We start from the raw sequence: 14,605 nt of genomic DNA, 5'->3' as shown, positions 1-14,605 counted from the left end.
GCAGGACAGAACCGAATGCGGACAATTAGTCTCTGAGGTAGCTATGTGCACCGTGCGTCTTGTACATACATCTACTCGTCCACCAAAGTTTTCCCCACATATTTCGAGCTGCTAAACCGAAGGAGAAATAATTTGAGATTTCAGTGAGACAATAATTTTCCGAGTTGAATTAATTTAAATAAATCCATGTAATTCAACTTCATTTTGTTCATTTAATTTTTTTTTTTTTTTTAATTCAACCTAGTTTATTTCAATTCATGAATATCAATCTTTTCTCGATAATAATCTATTCTAATTCAAGTGAGTTTGAAAAAATTTTAAATTATTCTCTTGTATTTCCTGTTCATTTGCATTGTTTTTTACTTTCTTTCATTCAACTTAATTTCCTTAATTCATCTTAATTCACTTCAATTCAGGAGTTTTAATTTTTTCTCGATAATTCACTTCAATTCAAGTGAATTTGAAAGAATTTAAACTCATTCTTTTGTATTTCCTGTGATTCAAAATATGTATATTTGTTTTAATTCAACTCGATTCCTTATTTCAACTTAATTTTTTTTCTCTGTAAGGAGATAATTCAGTATGGTTTATTTGCTAATAGATTTTTGTATTTTTTATAATTCTTGAGAATTATAAAAATCGATTGTGCTCCATTATCATATTTTCAACATTAAAATTTGTTTCTACTGCATGAGAAATTTTCCCGTACAACGAAACCGAAAGTTTTTTCTCAAATTTATCAAAAGAAACATGAATTACGTAATCAAGTGTATTATCCATTGTATGTTTTGGAATCGTTTTCTTTGGATGTACAGGTATGTGCAATTGCGGAAGTAAACTTCGCTGTGTCATACGAGATGTCGATAAAAATGACAATAATATTTATTTCAATTCTACCGTGACAAAAGCGTTTGGTACGTGTTGTAAAAGGTACCTTCGAGCACCAATCAGAGAAGTTAGTAGCCAAAGATCTGATGCACAAAGCCGTACACGTTTATCGGGCGGAAAAAGCAAACGACTTGATGTCAGAAGGGGATCCAGAACCACCGCAACTTTATTCGGCAACAGTTCTTGGTGTTGCAAAATATGAATATATCGCCAACGAATATTTGGATCGGGACCCATTGAAGGCAATTGCGGTTATGAAGGCTACTCATCTGAAGAATGTGGTCCACAACATCGGATACGACCCATTCCATGTTCATTACTGGACGAATTATCAAACGCAGAGCTTCAGAGCGAATTGTAATTGTTCCGTTGTAATTGATGCCACTGGAAGTATCATAAGAAAAATCGAGAAGCCGGAAAAAGCACACTGTGAACACATATTTTTATACCACTGTGTAATTATTTGTGATGGAGAGCAGTTTTCAGTGTGTCAGATGATATCCGAGAGTCACCATACCAATGCGATTCGGTTCTGGCTTATGGAGTGGATCCGGTCTGGGGCTCCGATTCCTCGTGAGGTAGTAACAGATGCCAGTAGAGCTCTGTTAACTGCAGTAATACATGCGTTTACAGCATGCAGCACAATTGAAAATTATGCCGATGCATGCAGATTTGATACGCACTGACGTCGCTCATTTTATAAAAACATATGCCTCATCCCTAAAAGATATTCCACAACGCATTAAAATCTTTTATCTCGCTGCAATCGGGAAGTTAGTAGTTGCACGAGACATCTGGCAAGCTCGAAGCATTGTGAAGAATATAATCCTGGTTTCGCGCTCTGAGACAGACAGTGGTTTAACTTGTGGACGGAGGTCGCAATGCGAAGAAGCAAAATCGGCTTTGAAAACATTGAACACTGAAGTGACTATAGATATTGGACGAGAGACTGTGCTTGGAAGATCGAATGAGACCAAAATGAGGTTGAGTAATTTGGTCGAGGGTGTAACAGTCGAAGTGCGTAGATTTTGTTTCTTATCAAAATAATTACCGTCACGCAGAGTAGCTTCTTATTCATATTAAAAATTTAATTAGCTTTAATTTTGCTAATCACCGACATATGTGCTGGTTTAAAACTTATTCGTACAATTCAATTAATTTTCCACCTTTTGTTGGTTCATAGTGCAATTATTTTTATCATGACGCTGCTGCCGTAGATGAAATTGTCATGAGTGATAACTCGGCAGAAATTGAATTGGAAGTGAATGACGCTCTAAAAGAGGTTGGAGATCGTGAAAATGCTCACTATCTTCCGCGATTAGCAGACCGTCTTTTGAAAGACGTTAAATTGATCCCGCTCTGGTCAAACATTTTTCGCGATAAGTTTGGCTACGGCCATGTACCGGCTTCCAGTGCTGCAGTAGAGGGAGAGTTTAATAAAATCAAGACCCACCTCTTAAAATATTGTGCAACGCCAATGAGGGCAGATGTCTTTTTGCAGAAGCACGTAGACTATATAAATGGCCGTATTAAGATAGCTAGTTCTAAATTAGCTCGTAAAGATGATTCATCAGTACCTAGACATCAAATAGAGGACATAACCAGGGACGAAGAAACACAATCCGAAATATATTCCGATCAATGTCGTGAGATTTCAATTACATTTTTAATTTAACTACACGGTCGAATAGTTTTCTTTTTTTGATATCGCTGGTAAAAATGCCTTATGCACACCCTGGAGCTTTGCGCAAAAAGCTTCAGGGTAGTGTGGGACTCGCACCCACTAAAAAACCAGCGGCCACTCTGGTACAAGTAGGGGGGACTCCCCGGAACCGTGTAAGGCATAATCTCAGGGATACCCCCGGCACCTTCGCGCCTACGCCCGTACCTTACTCTAGCGCCTATTGGGGAGTAGAGCCTCCCGGCCCTCACTGCTACATTCTATGTTCGGCGCCCTTTCGCAAAGGACGACGCTGCCCGCTGGTGGGACGTCTTCGATTACCGCTACGACGAAGCTCCGCTTAGCGGAGCTGCCAAGCGTATGGAGACCCCCACTCTGTGCCCCGTGTTCGCGTTATTGAGCACCCTGCCCGTGCGGGTCCAGGGGAAGTTGCATCCTGCTCGACCGTCCCATCCGCCGACCCCGGGCCGGGGGCCGAGGAGAGGGGGGCAGAAGAAGAGGAGGGGGCATGGCCGGGACGAACCTATCGTCAACCTATCACCTAGCGTCTTACGTCTCTATCCTGGCACCAGATACCACGTTGCCCTGCACCCCTCCCTTCCCCTCCACCTCTGACCCACGGCTCCGACCCAAAGGACGAGGCTGAGGCCGACCGGTGTCCCATCCCGCCAACCCGTTTGGACCTCTGCCCGTGTAGGTCTGAGCCTACCTCATGCCCGCGCTTACACGCGATCTACCCCCATTTCTCCCGCTCAAGCGGGTTGTGCGCTGCGCCACGTTCGCTGTCGTAACCGCTCCCTTGGCCGTCCTTGGTTCCTTGGACGTCATAACCCGCTCCGCGAAGCTAGCCTCTAGCCTCTCTAGACCCTACCATTGCCCGGATCAAGCCAGGTAGTGTCAGATCCTCCCCTACGACGTGCTATAGGGCATCCCTCTCATCTTTCCACGCGGGGCACGCCTCCACCGTGTGGCTCGCCGTGTCTTCCTCCAGCCGGCAGTACCAGCAAGTCGGCCTCTCCGTCTTCCCTATTCTGTATAGGAAATCTGCGAAGTACCTGTGGCCTGTCAGGACTTGGGTCACGCAGAGAGTCATGCTTCCGTGTGCCCTGTCGAACCATCCCGTCAAGTTCGCTAGGATAGATAACCTCAGCCTCTCGCTGGGGAGCCCCGCGTTTCCGAGGTGCACCCTCCATTGCCCGCGGGCTACGCGCAGTTCCTCCTCCCTAATCGTTTTGACCATGCTCGGGGACCACGTCCTGGTCGACCGCAGTTCACGCACTCTATGGAATGTGCGCTCGTCCGCATCAGTCACTAGATATAGTGGCGGGGTCCTAGCCAGCATCGAAACGGCCACGAAGGAGGCCGTGCGATATGCCGCAACCACTCTTGCGCATATCCCTTTTCTGGCACCTCGTAATCACCTGCTGAATTTACTTTGAGGACCTCGCCACATCCCCCCACACCGGAGCGCCGTACATTATCACCGCGAATAGTGTTTCAGCGTATAGCCTGCGCCTAAATTCGGATGGCCCCCTCAGGTTTGGCATCAGCCTCGCCAGCGTCCTCGTGACACCCCCTAGCCTAGCCTCCATGGAGGCGAAGTGCGCGTTGAACGTCATGCCGGGATCCAGTCGTACCCCCAGGTGCTTCATGGACCCCGACAGTAGCACCCTCTCTGCGCCAACTCTGACGTCTCGGGTGTTCGGTGTTTCCCCCCTCTTCACACGCCGGAACAGGACAGCTTCCGTCTTGCTCGCCGCAACCGTGAGGCCTAGGCCCGAAATTCACCGGACTACCCTGGCTACCATCGTATTCGCTAGTGCGACCGCTGTGGACGGGTCCCCAGCGGAACTCAGAACCAGCGTGTCGTCCGCGTAGCAGACAACAGCACAGTCTGCAATCCCCTCCCCCCGCAGGACCTCGTCGAACGTCAGGTTCCATAGCAGGGGGCCGAGAACTGAGCCCTGTGGGACCCCGGCCGTCACTGCCAGACTCCTAAGTTCTCCATCTCCGTTCGTGTATTCCACGTACCTATCCCACAGGTAGGAATCCAGAACCCGTCGAAGATACTCCGGGGCCCCTTTGTCTCCAAGTGCATCCCTTATGGATGGCCATGGCAGGCTATTAAATGCGTTGGCTATGTCCAGAGACACAGCCACCGCGTAGCCCCCATTCTCCGTGGCGTTTTCCATGAATCGTCGCACCGTCAGCAGAGCATCGTGCGTGGATCGCCCTTCCCGAAACCCATACTGGTCCTCGGACAGGCGCACCCGAGGATTCTCCTCCATCCACTTCCCTAGCCGAGCCACCAGGATCCTCTCTAACATTTTCCCCACCTCGTTCAGGAGGCATATCGGCCTTACCTTGGGGAGAAGCCCGGTGGGTGCCCCCCCCTTAGGGATGAGCACCAGTCGAGCCTTCTTTCATGGCAGCGGAACGACTCCTTCTCGCAGGCAGAGGCTGAAGTTCCTCGACAATAGTGCGATGATTCCCTCCGGAACTCTCACCCACGCACTTCCTTTAACACCATCCGGTCCCGGGGCGACCTTACGCGAGCATCCTTTTTTAAGCGCAGCTCGGACCTCGTCCGTCGTGACCGCCCACCGTTCGTTCCATCGCCAGCCGCTCTGGGTCCTCGGAGCGCATCTATCACCCCTCGGGAAGAGGTCATCAAGGAGCTTCCTGAGGGTATCCTCCTCTAGCGTCTCCGTCAAGCCTCTTTGGGAGCTTCGCAGTTTGCTTTAACACCAATTTGTAAGGGAGACCCCATGGATCCGCTTCCACGAAGCTGATGAGGTCTCTCCACGCCTTAGCCTTGGCCGCTGTAATGCCGTCTCGGAGCACCCTCTTGGCGGCCCGATACTCGGCCTCTTTTTCCTGGCGGTCATCAGCCGTCCGTCTTCCCCTCGCGAGGCGCCTCCTCGCCGCTACGCAGGACCTGCGTATATCGGCCAGCTCCTCGCTCCACCAGTATGTCGCCTTCCTGGAGCGATTCCCAGTGCGAGCTCTAGGCGCGGCTGCGTCGCAGGCCTGCGTCATGGCACGCTTAATCCATCCTGCAAGACCCTCTGGCGTCGTATAATCCCCTCCAGTTGGTCCCCAGGAAAAGATGAGGGACAGAGCATCTGTCAGATGTTCCGGGCTGAACTTCGACCAGTTCCAGCGCATGTGGCCCTTTCTACCCCTGTGCTGTTCGCGTCTAGGGGTACCGACCTCGTACGAGATGTACCGGTGGTCGGATAGTGTTTCCGTCTCCTCCAACACCCGCCACCCCTTGATCACGGGTACAACATTTACTGACGACCACGTCAGGTCGACGACGGATGACCCCTGTGACCTAATACATGTCGCCGTCCTCCCAGTGTTGTGGAGATGTACCTCACATGATGCCGCCCACTCCTCGAGCAGCTCCCCCCTTCCGTTAGACCCAGACGGGTCCCAGGTCGGCGAGCGGGCATTGAAACCCCCCCCCCCACCAGTACCTCCCTCCCACTGTTCCCCGCCAGCTGGATCACCCGAGTCAGGTCGTCCAGATGCGCAGTGAACTCCGCTATCAGAATGTTGGGGGATATGTACACCGATATGGCAATTATATCCCCGAACTTAGCAGCCACGTAACCTCTTCCCCTCTTGACGAGCGAGCCCCCGCGGACGTTGCCCTCCGCCTTCCAGTATATGGCCGCCCGGCCATGGTGGCCATGCTCGGGGTAGCGTACGGCTCGGATACGAGGCACACATCGATTTCCCCTTCGAGTACTACCTGCTTCAGTAGATCCAGAGCCCCCTGCTATGGTTCAAGTTACACTGTATGTACCTGGCCATTCTCGCTTGCATTAGTTGCGGGCCTCCGACCCCGTTCGCCGACGGACGTGCAACGTCCCGAACCCATCCTGTGGGCGCTGTCTATGCCTCTCCCCTTGCAGATCGCACATTTGGGGCAGGCCGTGCAATCTCGCGCCTGGTGGCCCTCAGCACTGCACCTGTAGCACGCGGCTCGGCGCTCTGTCGACGCTTTACACGTACTCCCTATATGGCCAAAGCCCCAGCACTTATAGCATTGCCTGGGGCGCGCCTCCAGCAGCTCTACCCTGGCTGTGGTCCAGCCGATCTTCACCTTGCCCTTTGTCGCGACAACCACAGCTGCCCTCAGGGGCACTGTGCCCACGCGCTATATAGCCCATTAGGTGTCCTGCTCGGAACACCTACACGGACCTCCTCCATTTTACAGCCACCCTGCTCGGCTAGGGTGCGAGCCAGTTCCTCGGTGGACACTGAGTCATCCAAGCCCAGGACTCTCAGTTCGCCCTTGATAACCGGCCTTGTCACTGAGACTGCGTTGCCATATTTATCGAGGATCACTGTGGTCAGCTGCGCCGCTAGAGCGTCTGCCTTCCTCGCATTCTCGGGGCCAGGGATCTCAATGAGAACCCCCCCGTTAGCTGCCCGCCGCACCCTCGTTTTCTCTATACCCAGCTCCGCGAGTTGTATTTTCTCGCGTGCGAACTTAAGTATTTCCGCATACGGGGTGTTCTCCCCTCTGCTTTTAATAGCAACGGCTGCTGTCCTCGGGGCTCTACGGCGAGCCACCGTGGGTCTATCCTCTCCGGAACGCTGCAGGGCCCCTGTTGGGGCAGTCTGCGTGGCTTCCACTGCTGCCCCACACGGCACTCCCTCCCCAAGGCGCTTTCCCTTTTTCTTTCTCTTTGTTTCCCAGTCGCCCCTACCGTTCCCTGCATCGGCGCCGTCATCGACCTCCATCGGAGTGTCGATCGCACCCCGATCACCCGAGGACCTCTGCTCTTTCTCCGTGGTGGCTTGCGTGCCGCGAAGTTGCGCCGTACCTGTACCATGAGAGTTTTGGTCAGCTGCTTCGCTCCTGTTAGAGGCATCGAGAAGCAGGAGGGATATCCTGCCCACCTCCTCTCGCACCTGTTTCAGGGCCGCGGACTGTTTGGCCATCTCCTCATCCCTGACCCTGTCACTGTCCGGAATGAGTCGAAGTTCGGATTCCGTTAGGCGAAGTTCGAATTCCGAAGCACCGGCTGATGTCGCCGTCGTCGGCCCCTCATTGGCTTCCGCCTCGCTCCTTCTAATGGCCGCCTCAAGGTCAAGCGCCATCGTCGCTTGGACAGCTTCCGATCATCGCTCGCCGGCTCTCGCCGCAGGGCCCCTGCTGGCGACCTGTGCGTATAAGCTCGTCGCCCGGTTCGCTGTTTCCATCTGAGGCCTGTCTCGGCCTTCTCGATTTTTCTGGAGTTCCCGTTGGAGCTCGTCCCTTTCCCTACGGGTATCGCGCAACTGAGCCTCTAGGTCTGTGTTGCGCGCCTGCAGGAGAGCGGGGTCACCTGCTGCCTCCGCTTTAACGGTAAGGGTAAACAGGGCCTCCTTCGGAGGGCCACCCGATCCAGTCGGCGTGGTGGGGCACCGTAGCGTGCTCCCCTGAGGAGGCCTGCCCGGGCGCCCTCATCTCGCCCACCGGGGGTAGCCAGCTGGGGACAAAGTTAGGCTCAGTTAGGCCCGTCTACTTTTCTCAACCGGGCTTCGAACCGGCTATGGCAGTCGCCCCTGGTCGGGAGCCCCTCCCCGTGGGGACGCGGGGTAGCCCCCTTCCAAGGGATGTTAGGCACTCTCGGTTAATATCTCACTTCTGTATAAGCTAAGGTCCTACTATTTGAAGCATCCTCTTATCTTTAACTCTCTGCGATTTGAGAAAAGAAACCGTCTTATTTCTATGTACAATCAACTAGGAGTAGGTGATGTACAATAGTTGGAATCAATAAATAGGATAAATGGAACAAATAGAATAAATAGATTAAATAAAATAAATAAATAGAGTAAATGGATAGTCAGTGTGTAAAATAAGCAAAATAGGTAAATAGGTGTCTTGTAAATTAGTATATAGTTTAAAATAAAAATAGGAGTAAGTCACGATGGTAAAACTTGTCAATAGACTTGGTGCAAAGTATGAATAAATAAATGAATTGAATATGAATAGTCAGAATAAATAGATAGAATAAATAGATAGATAAATAGTCAGTATGTAAAATAGATAGAGTAGGTAAATTGGTGTATAAATCAGTATATAGTTTGAAATAGGAATGGAAGTAAGTGACGATGATAAAACATGTCAATATCTACAATGCATTATATAAGTGAGTAAGTAAGAATCTTTTAAGACTCACAAGATGGTCCTCTTTTGTCAGAAGCCATTATTTCTATCATCCTTATCTTTTGTTTAGATGATCTGGTAGATTATTGCCGCGATGTCCTTCCACCTTTTCGCAACCCTCAGTGTGCATGCCCTTTGAACTACCCTGAGCTTCCTGGATCGCGTCTCCTTTCTGGCCTCGTCGCCCCAGATTTGAACACCGTACATTACGATGGATTCGCCTACGCGTGCGAGTAGCTTCCATCTCGCCTGTTTCGGTCCCCCGATATTGGGCATAAGCCTCCCGATACTATCCATTACTCTTATGGCCTTGGCGGACGCCATGTCCAGGTGCTTCGAGTAGTTCAGTTTCCTGTCCAGAATAATGCCTAGGTATTTCATACTTTTGGTAGCATGGATCTCCTTTCCTCTGATTTGTACCGTATCTGGTGGTGGAGCTCTTTTCTTCGTAAAGAAGACCACCTCTGTTTTTTCTACCGCGATCTGAAGGCCTAGCGTTTCGATCTCCATGACCTCCACGGCTGCGCGGGACACCCTCTCTGCGGTCTCCTTCCCTGTCCGTCCCTCCACCAGGATCAAGGTATCGTCCGCGTAACAGGTAATCTCCATGTTCGTGTTATATGTTTTTGATAGTACTTTATTATATGCTAGATTCCAGAGGGTTGGCCCCAGTATCGAGCCTTGGGGGATGCCTCTCGTCAGTTGCGCCTTGATGCTCTTCCCCCCTGCCCTAATCTGGATGTGCCTATCGTGTAGGTATGATCTGAGGATCCCTGTTAGGTCTTCCGGAAGCTCGGCCGTTGCCGCTGCCTCCATTATCTCCGGCCAGGGGATGGACCTAAACGCATTTCTTATTTCGATGCATACCCCAGCCACCCAGCCTTTCCTCTTGGTTTTCTGTTTAATAGCCGTCGTCACCCAGTCCACTGCGTCGATTGTTGAGAGGCCTTCGCGGAAGCCGTATTGACTTTTGCTGAGGAAGCCACTATTTTTTAGGTGGCCTTTTATTCTATCATCCACAACTCTCTCCAGCGTTTTGCCCAGGACACTCAGGAGGCTGATCGGCCTGTATCCCTGTTTTTTCTTTTCTTCTTCTTCGCCGCCGGTTTTGCTCGGGCCCTTCGGTATCAGGATCAGCTCTGCTTCTTTCCAGATCTTCGGGAAGTATCTCCGTTCGAGGCACCTGCTTATCGTTTCGCCAAAGGGGGCCGGGTTCACCCTGTAAATTTTTTTCACTACTTCGGGGTAGATGCCATCGGGTCCCGGCGCCTTACCCGTCTTGATTCTCCTCACTGCCCTGTCTATTTCGGCGTAGCCTAAAGGTCCACCGTCGGCTGTGTCTGCCTCTCGCTGGTCTTCGTGTCGTCCTTCGTCCTCGCCGCTCGGCGCCAAAGTCGGTCCCGCTGGAAACAGCGTGGCGTACACCTCCATCGCTTCGTCCATATTCGAAGGTCCCGCACTGGCGTTACTTAGTTTCCTTGTAACGATTTTATATGGCTTCCCCCATACGTCGTCGTCGATGGTCCGTATGAGGTCATCCCAGACTCTGCCTTTGCTTGCTCTTATGAGCTTGCGAAGTGCTCGTCTCTCCCTCCGGAGCTTGTCCTCCTGGTCTTCGGGGACCTGCTCCCCCATACGTGCCCTTCTCTTTCGTTCCCTCTGCAGAAACCTTCTTGTTTTTACGCATCTTTGCCTGCCTGCCGCGATCTCCTCGTTCCACCAATAGACGGTCTTCCTTCCGCCGCCGTGACGCCGCCTTGGCATGACCCTATCACATAATTCTTGTATGGATCTTGTAAGCTCCCCCGCCATATCCTCGGGGTCCCCCTTGCTTGGTGTTTTCACCTCGCTCGCACACCGCTTCAGCTTAGCCTCATTGAGCTTCTTGAGGATCCATTTACGGGTGCCATCCTTCTGTGTTGGTGGCCTTTGTCCTGTCGCTTCCTCCTTGCCTTGGAGTCGGAAGCATATTGCCCTGTGATCACTAAGGGTTTCTACTTCTAGGACCGTCCAACCTGATATTCGGCTAGCTACGTCGGGTGTTGTTATGGTGACGTCTAACACCGCGGACCGTCCCCGTCGCTCGAAGGTATGCTCTCCGTTCAGGTTCAAACACACCATGTCCAGAGCATCTATCAGTTCTTCGATCCTCGTCCTTCGCCGGTCGGTCCTGTCAGTCCATATCCTTGATTTGGAATTCAGGTCTCCAGCCAGGATGACCCCACGCCTCTTTCTATTAGTCGGACCCCCGTGAAGTATGGCTCGCAGTATATTTTTTATTTCGGCCACCTGTCTCTCGTAATCCCTCCATTTTTCATTCGGTGCGAGGTAGCAGCTTACGATCACTGTTTTGTCTACTTCGACCACCACATAGGCCCTACCCGCCACCAGCTTTTTTACTGACAGGTTTTTGTTTATAATAACGACGCTGGCTTTCCAATTATTGCTACTATACCACCTGCCCAAGCCTCTGCCTGTTTTAGCAGGTTCGCTGATTATGGCCACGTCTGTCCGCTGGTCTATGGTAGTTTGTGCCAGTAGATCGGTCGCAGCCCTCGAGTTGTTCAAGTTAATTTCTAGACAGTTGAGACTCACCGTCATTTTCTGTTCCGGGTTGTTGTTCTTGTTGCCCGGTGCCGGTTGGGGACACCTCATTCCTAGTACTATTGCACACTGGAGCGGTTCTCTGCTCTGCTAAACTGTCGAACTCCGCGACCTCTTGGCACGTCCCCCGCGGGGAACTTCCCGGTGAGGCCCTATTGCGCTCTGTCCCTTTTACCAATTTTCCGCGCTGTCCCTGCCCCCAGGGCCACGGCACACCTCCTGCTTATGTCCGTGTCTATTGCACTTCCTGCATCGTACCCCTTGCGGGCCAATGATAATTCTGGCCGTGGTCCAACCTATTCTTATGTTGTCTCTCCCCTTCAGGGCCTATAAGGTGCGCCGACTGATTTTTACGATGGCGGCTCTCTCCATCCAAGGGTAGGTAATAATCCGTAGAACTTCCGTCTGGTCGCTGTCCTCCCTTTCCGTAGGTATCTCGTTGATGAGTGCGGTTCGGATGTCTTCCGCCTGCACTAGTGCGTCCAGCCCACGAATCTTTATTATCTCCCTGTCACACAGTACTTTGACGTCGGCCCCATCCCCTAGCTTTGTGGCCACCAGGTCCGCCATTTTCTTGGCCGTTAACATCTCTTCGCATACCATTAGGAGGGACGCGTCCCTACTCCTTCTGATGCTCCGCAGGCCCCCGCCTTCCGGTGGTGGAACACCCCTTTTAATCCTCTCCAGGGTTCTTTCGTATACCTCCCCCTCGACCCTGATCATTACCGCGAATCCCCTTTGCTGTCTCTTCTTACTCACTCCTTGCTCGGGGATTTGCCCTGCCGCTTGTATTTTAGTCCTCTCCCGTCCTCCGTTGGCCGTCGCAGCAGCGGTGGCCACAGGTGTGGTATGCGACGATGGGTTCCTCGTCTGTTCCTTAGCCCTGGCCACCTCTGCGTAGCTCAAGGCACCTTGTCCAGGGTGGTCAACGATGTTGGCCCTGTTAGCAGGTGTAGCCCTCTCTTCCCGTATCGACGTTTGGACCCCGCACGATCTGAAAGTGCGTGTTCCCCGCAGGATTCTTTCTTCCGCGCTGATTTGCTTCGCTGTCTTCTCTCTCGTTGTGGTCGCTGTAGGGGGAGTGGCAGCCTTTGACCCCTTGTTCTCCGCGGGTTGCCGTTCACACTCTTTCTCTATGTGCCCCGGTTGCTTGCACCTGAAGCAGACCTTGTCTGCCTCCCTACATGACCCTGCCGTGTGCCCGACCGTCCCGCACCTGAAGCACCTCTTATCCTCTTTGTATTCCCTAGTACTGGCTCGTGTCCAGCCGATTTTTACGTGCCACAGCCTAATCAGGGCGTCGATTGTCTTCCCCGGGGCTCTGATGCACGCCGTGAGGGTGCCCCGTGGTGTGCTCTTGAGGAAAACTATTTCTGTTCGGCCTTCTGTGGCTGTGTCCACTGCCTGGGTGATCTCTGTCTCCGTTGTGTTCGCCTCAATATTCTGAATTATGGCCCTTTTCGTCCGTTCACCCATAATTTCGGCGGCGATCCCTTCGTTTTGAAGCCTGAGCACTAGTTGTGCCGCATCCGTCTGACCTACGACCGATACCAGCGCGTCTTCGTTCAGCCTCGCCTGTCTGATGCCATTGACCTTGATGTCATCGGTCCGGATAGTCCGCCTCAGGTTTCGGATAAGATCAAGGTAGGTCCTACCCTCAGCCTGTATACGCACAGTTTTCCTTTTCTTTTCTTCACCTTCTCTCCGTAACCCCTCCTCCTCTGCTTCTGTCCCCGTTGGAGCGGACGTTGCCGTGTGGGTGGCGGTTTCCCTGATGGCCGTTATTGTCGGCTGTCTGGGTGTACCAGCTATACGGTGTCCCTCTGCTTCCCGTAGTTTGGGTTCCGGTGGTGGGGGGGGGGGGGGGGGCTGTAAGCCCCTCCCGTTCTCCGCTGTGTCCCGAGACTTCTTGGGTCTGCGGCCGCCCGAGCTCTCCTGTGCCTTTTCCCGGCTGCCGTCGCTTTCTACATCTTTTTTGCACTTAGGTCGCCTGTCCTTTGGAGCCGTCCAGGATGTTCTCTTTTCCTGAATCTCCTCATCCGTCAATTCTAGTGGGGTATTCTCACTCCATCTATTTATCACCCACTGGCCTTGGTCTCTCAGATGCTCCATTTCGCTTATAATGGTCCCACTAAAGCGCCTAGATTCGGAGACCCTGTACATCACTGCCCCGATTCTACTCGGCCAGCTCATAATGAAGGTCTGCACTCTCTCTATTTCCTCCTCCGTTTCCTGGCAGTTGATTGCATCCATTAGCTTCATTTTAATTCCTGTGGACAGGTTGTCTGCCTCAATCCGCGCCTCCCTCTTCAAATTGAGGCTTCGCCCGTAGGCTTTGCCTATCTTCAGTCCGATGTCGAGCAATTGTTCGATTACTGCATTGGCCCTCTTGATCGCGTTTCTTGGGTGCTCTATGGAAGCCTCATCTTCATCCTCCTGCTGTCTCGCAGGTGTTCTGAGATACGGACTCAGGATGATCTCATTGTCCAAGGTGTAGTAGATGTCCGGGCTTCCTTGCACTGAAGTTCCGCTCCTCCACCTGTTGTGTGTGTGTAAGTGTAGTTGGTTGCAGTCATATGATGACGACGGGGTGTGGCCTGCTCTGTCACCAACGTTCCCCGCCGGCACTAGGGCTCTGATCCCTTGCGCCGTAATTGTTAATCTCCTATTACTCTCCATCTTGGGTTTTTTGTCAGGGTCCCTCCCTTAGGTCGCCGTTAGTCACTCTCCACTCCCTGTGGACCTTACCGGCATGGTAAGACCTTCTGGGGCCCGGGGGCCCCGCCGGCATCGCTCCAACAGTTCATCACGGCGAGCCTCAAGCCCCCCACACCACGACAAGGTGGTGACCCTATGGGGGGTCGCCACTCAGTCTGCCCTGCATGGATTTGCATCTCATCTTTACGGCGTCTATGTCCTCGAGCCACTCCATTAGCTGTGCCCCGAGGTCCGATGCCGACATGAGCCTATATTCTGCAGGGCCTGCCCCCTGCGGGATTTCCTTTGAGGGCCGTGCCGTGGCTCTAGCCTTCCTTTTTCCCACGGAAGGGTTCTTTGTTAGCCGCAGGTTCGAGCCCTGCGCGCTCCACTCTGACCCAGACTCCCCTGCTTCGGAGTCGTCTTCCAGGTATGTCCCCTTGACGATAGCCGTGCACCTCTTCTTGCACTTCGGACGAGCTTCCAGAAGCGTATGTGCTGCCTTCTCCTCGCCTGAGGGGCTAGCCGTTCCCTTCCCCTCCCCTTCGGTAGTCGCAGCTTGATGC

General features: G+C 52.5%; 2 protein-coding genes across 3 annotated transcripts in view; one reads left to right on the top strand and one right to left on the bottom strand.

Annotated features, from left to right (window-relative positions):
- The window catches only part of LOC124176816 (transcription factor A, mitochondrial), a 38,592-nt gene that overhangs the window by 9,671 nt on the left and 14,316 nt on the right, over window positions 1-14,605 (top strand). The window lies entirely within an intron of this gene.
- LOC124175606 lies at window positions 3,489-4,221 on the bottom strand. The gene is made up of 2 exons (XM_046556007.1): window positions 4,004-4,221; window positions 3,489-3,849 (listed from the first exon to the last, which is right to left on the bottom strand). The coding sequence occupies exons 1-2, from the start codon at window positions 4,219-4,221 to the stop codon at window positions 3,489-3,491; spliced, it is 579 nt and encodes a 192-aa protein (XP_046411963.1).

Source organism: Neodiprion fabricii, chromosome 2 (assembly GCF_021155785.1).
Source record: "Neodiprion fabricii isolate iyNeoFabr1 chromosome 2, iyNeoFabr1.1, whole genome shotgun sequence".
Taxonomy (NCBI): Eukaryota; Metazoa; Arthropoda; class Insecta; order Hymenoptera; family Diprionidae; genus Neodiprion; species Neodiprion fabricii.
This window is presented reverse-complemented; position numbering and strand designations above follow the sequence as displayed.

Coding starts and splice junctions, on each gene's coding strand:
- LOC124175606 (XM_046556007.1), bottom strand. CDS start 4,221: ATGAAGCACCTGGGGGTACGACTGGATCCCGGCATGACGTTCAACGCG. Junction 3,850..4,003: donor GATGTGGCGAGGTCCTCAAA/GTAAATTCAGCA, acceptor CACATTCCATAG/AGTGCGTGAACTGCGGTCGA.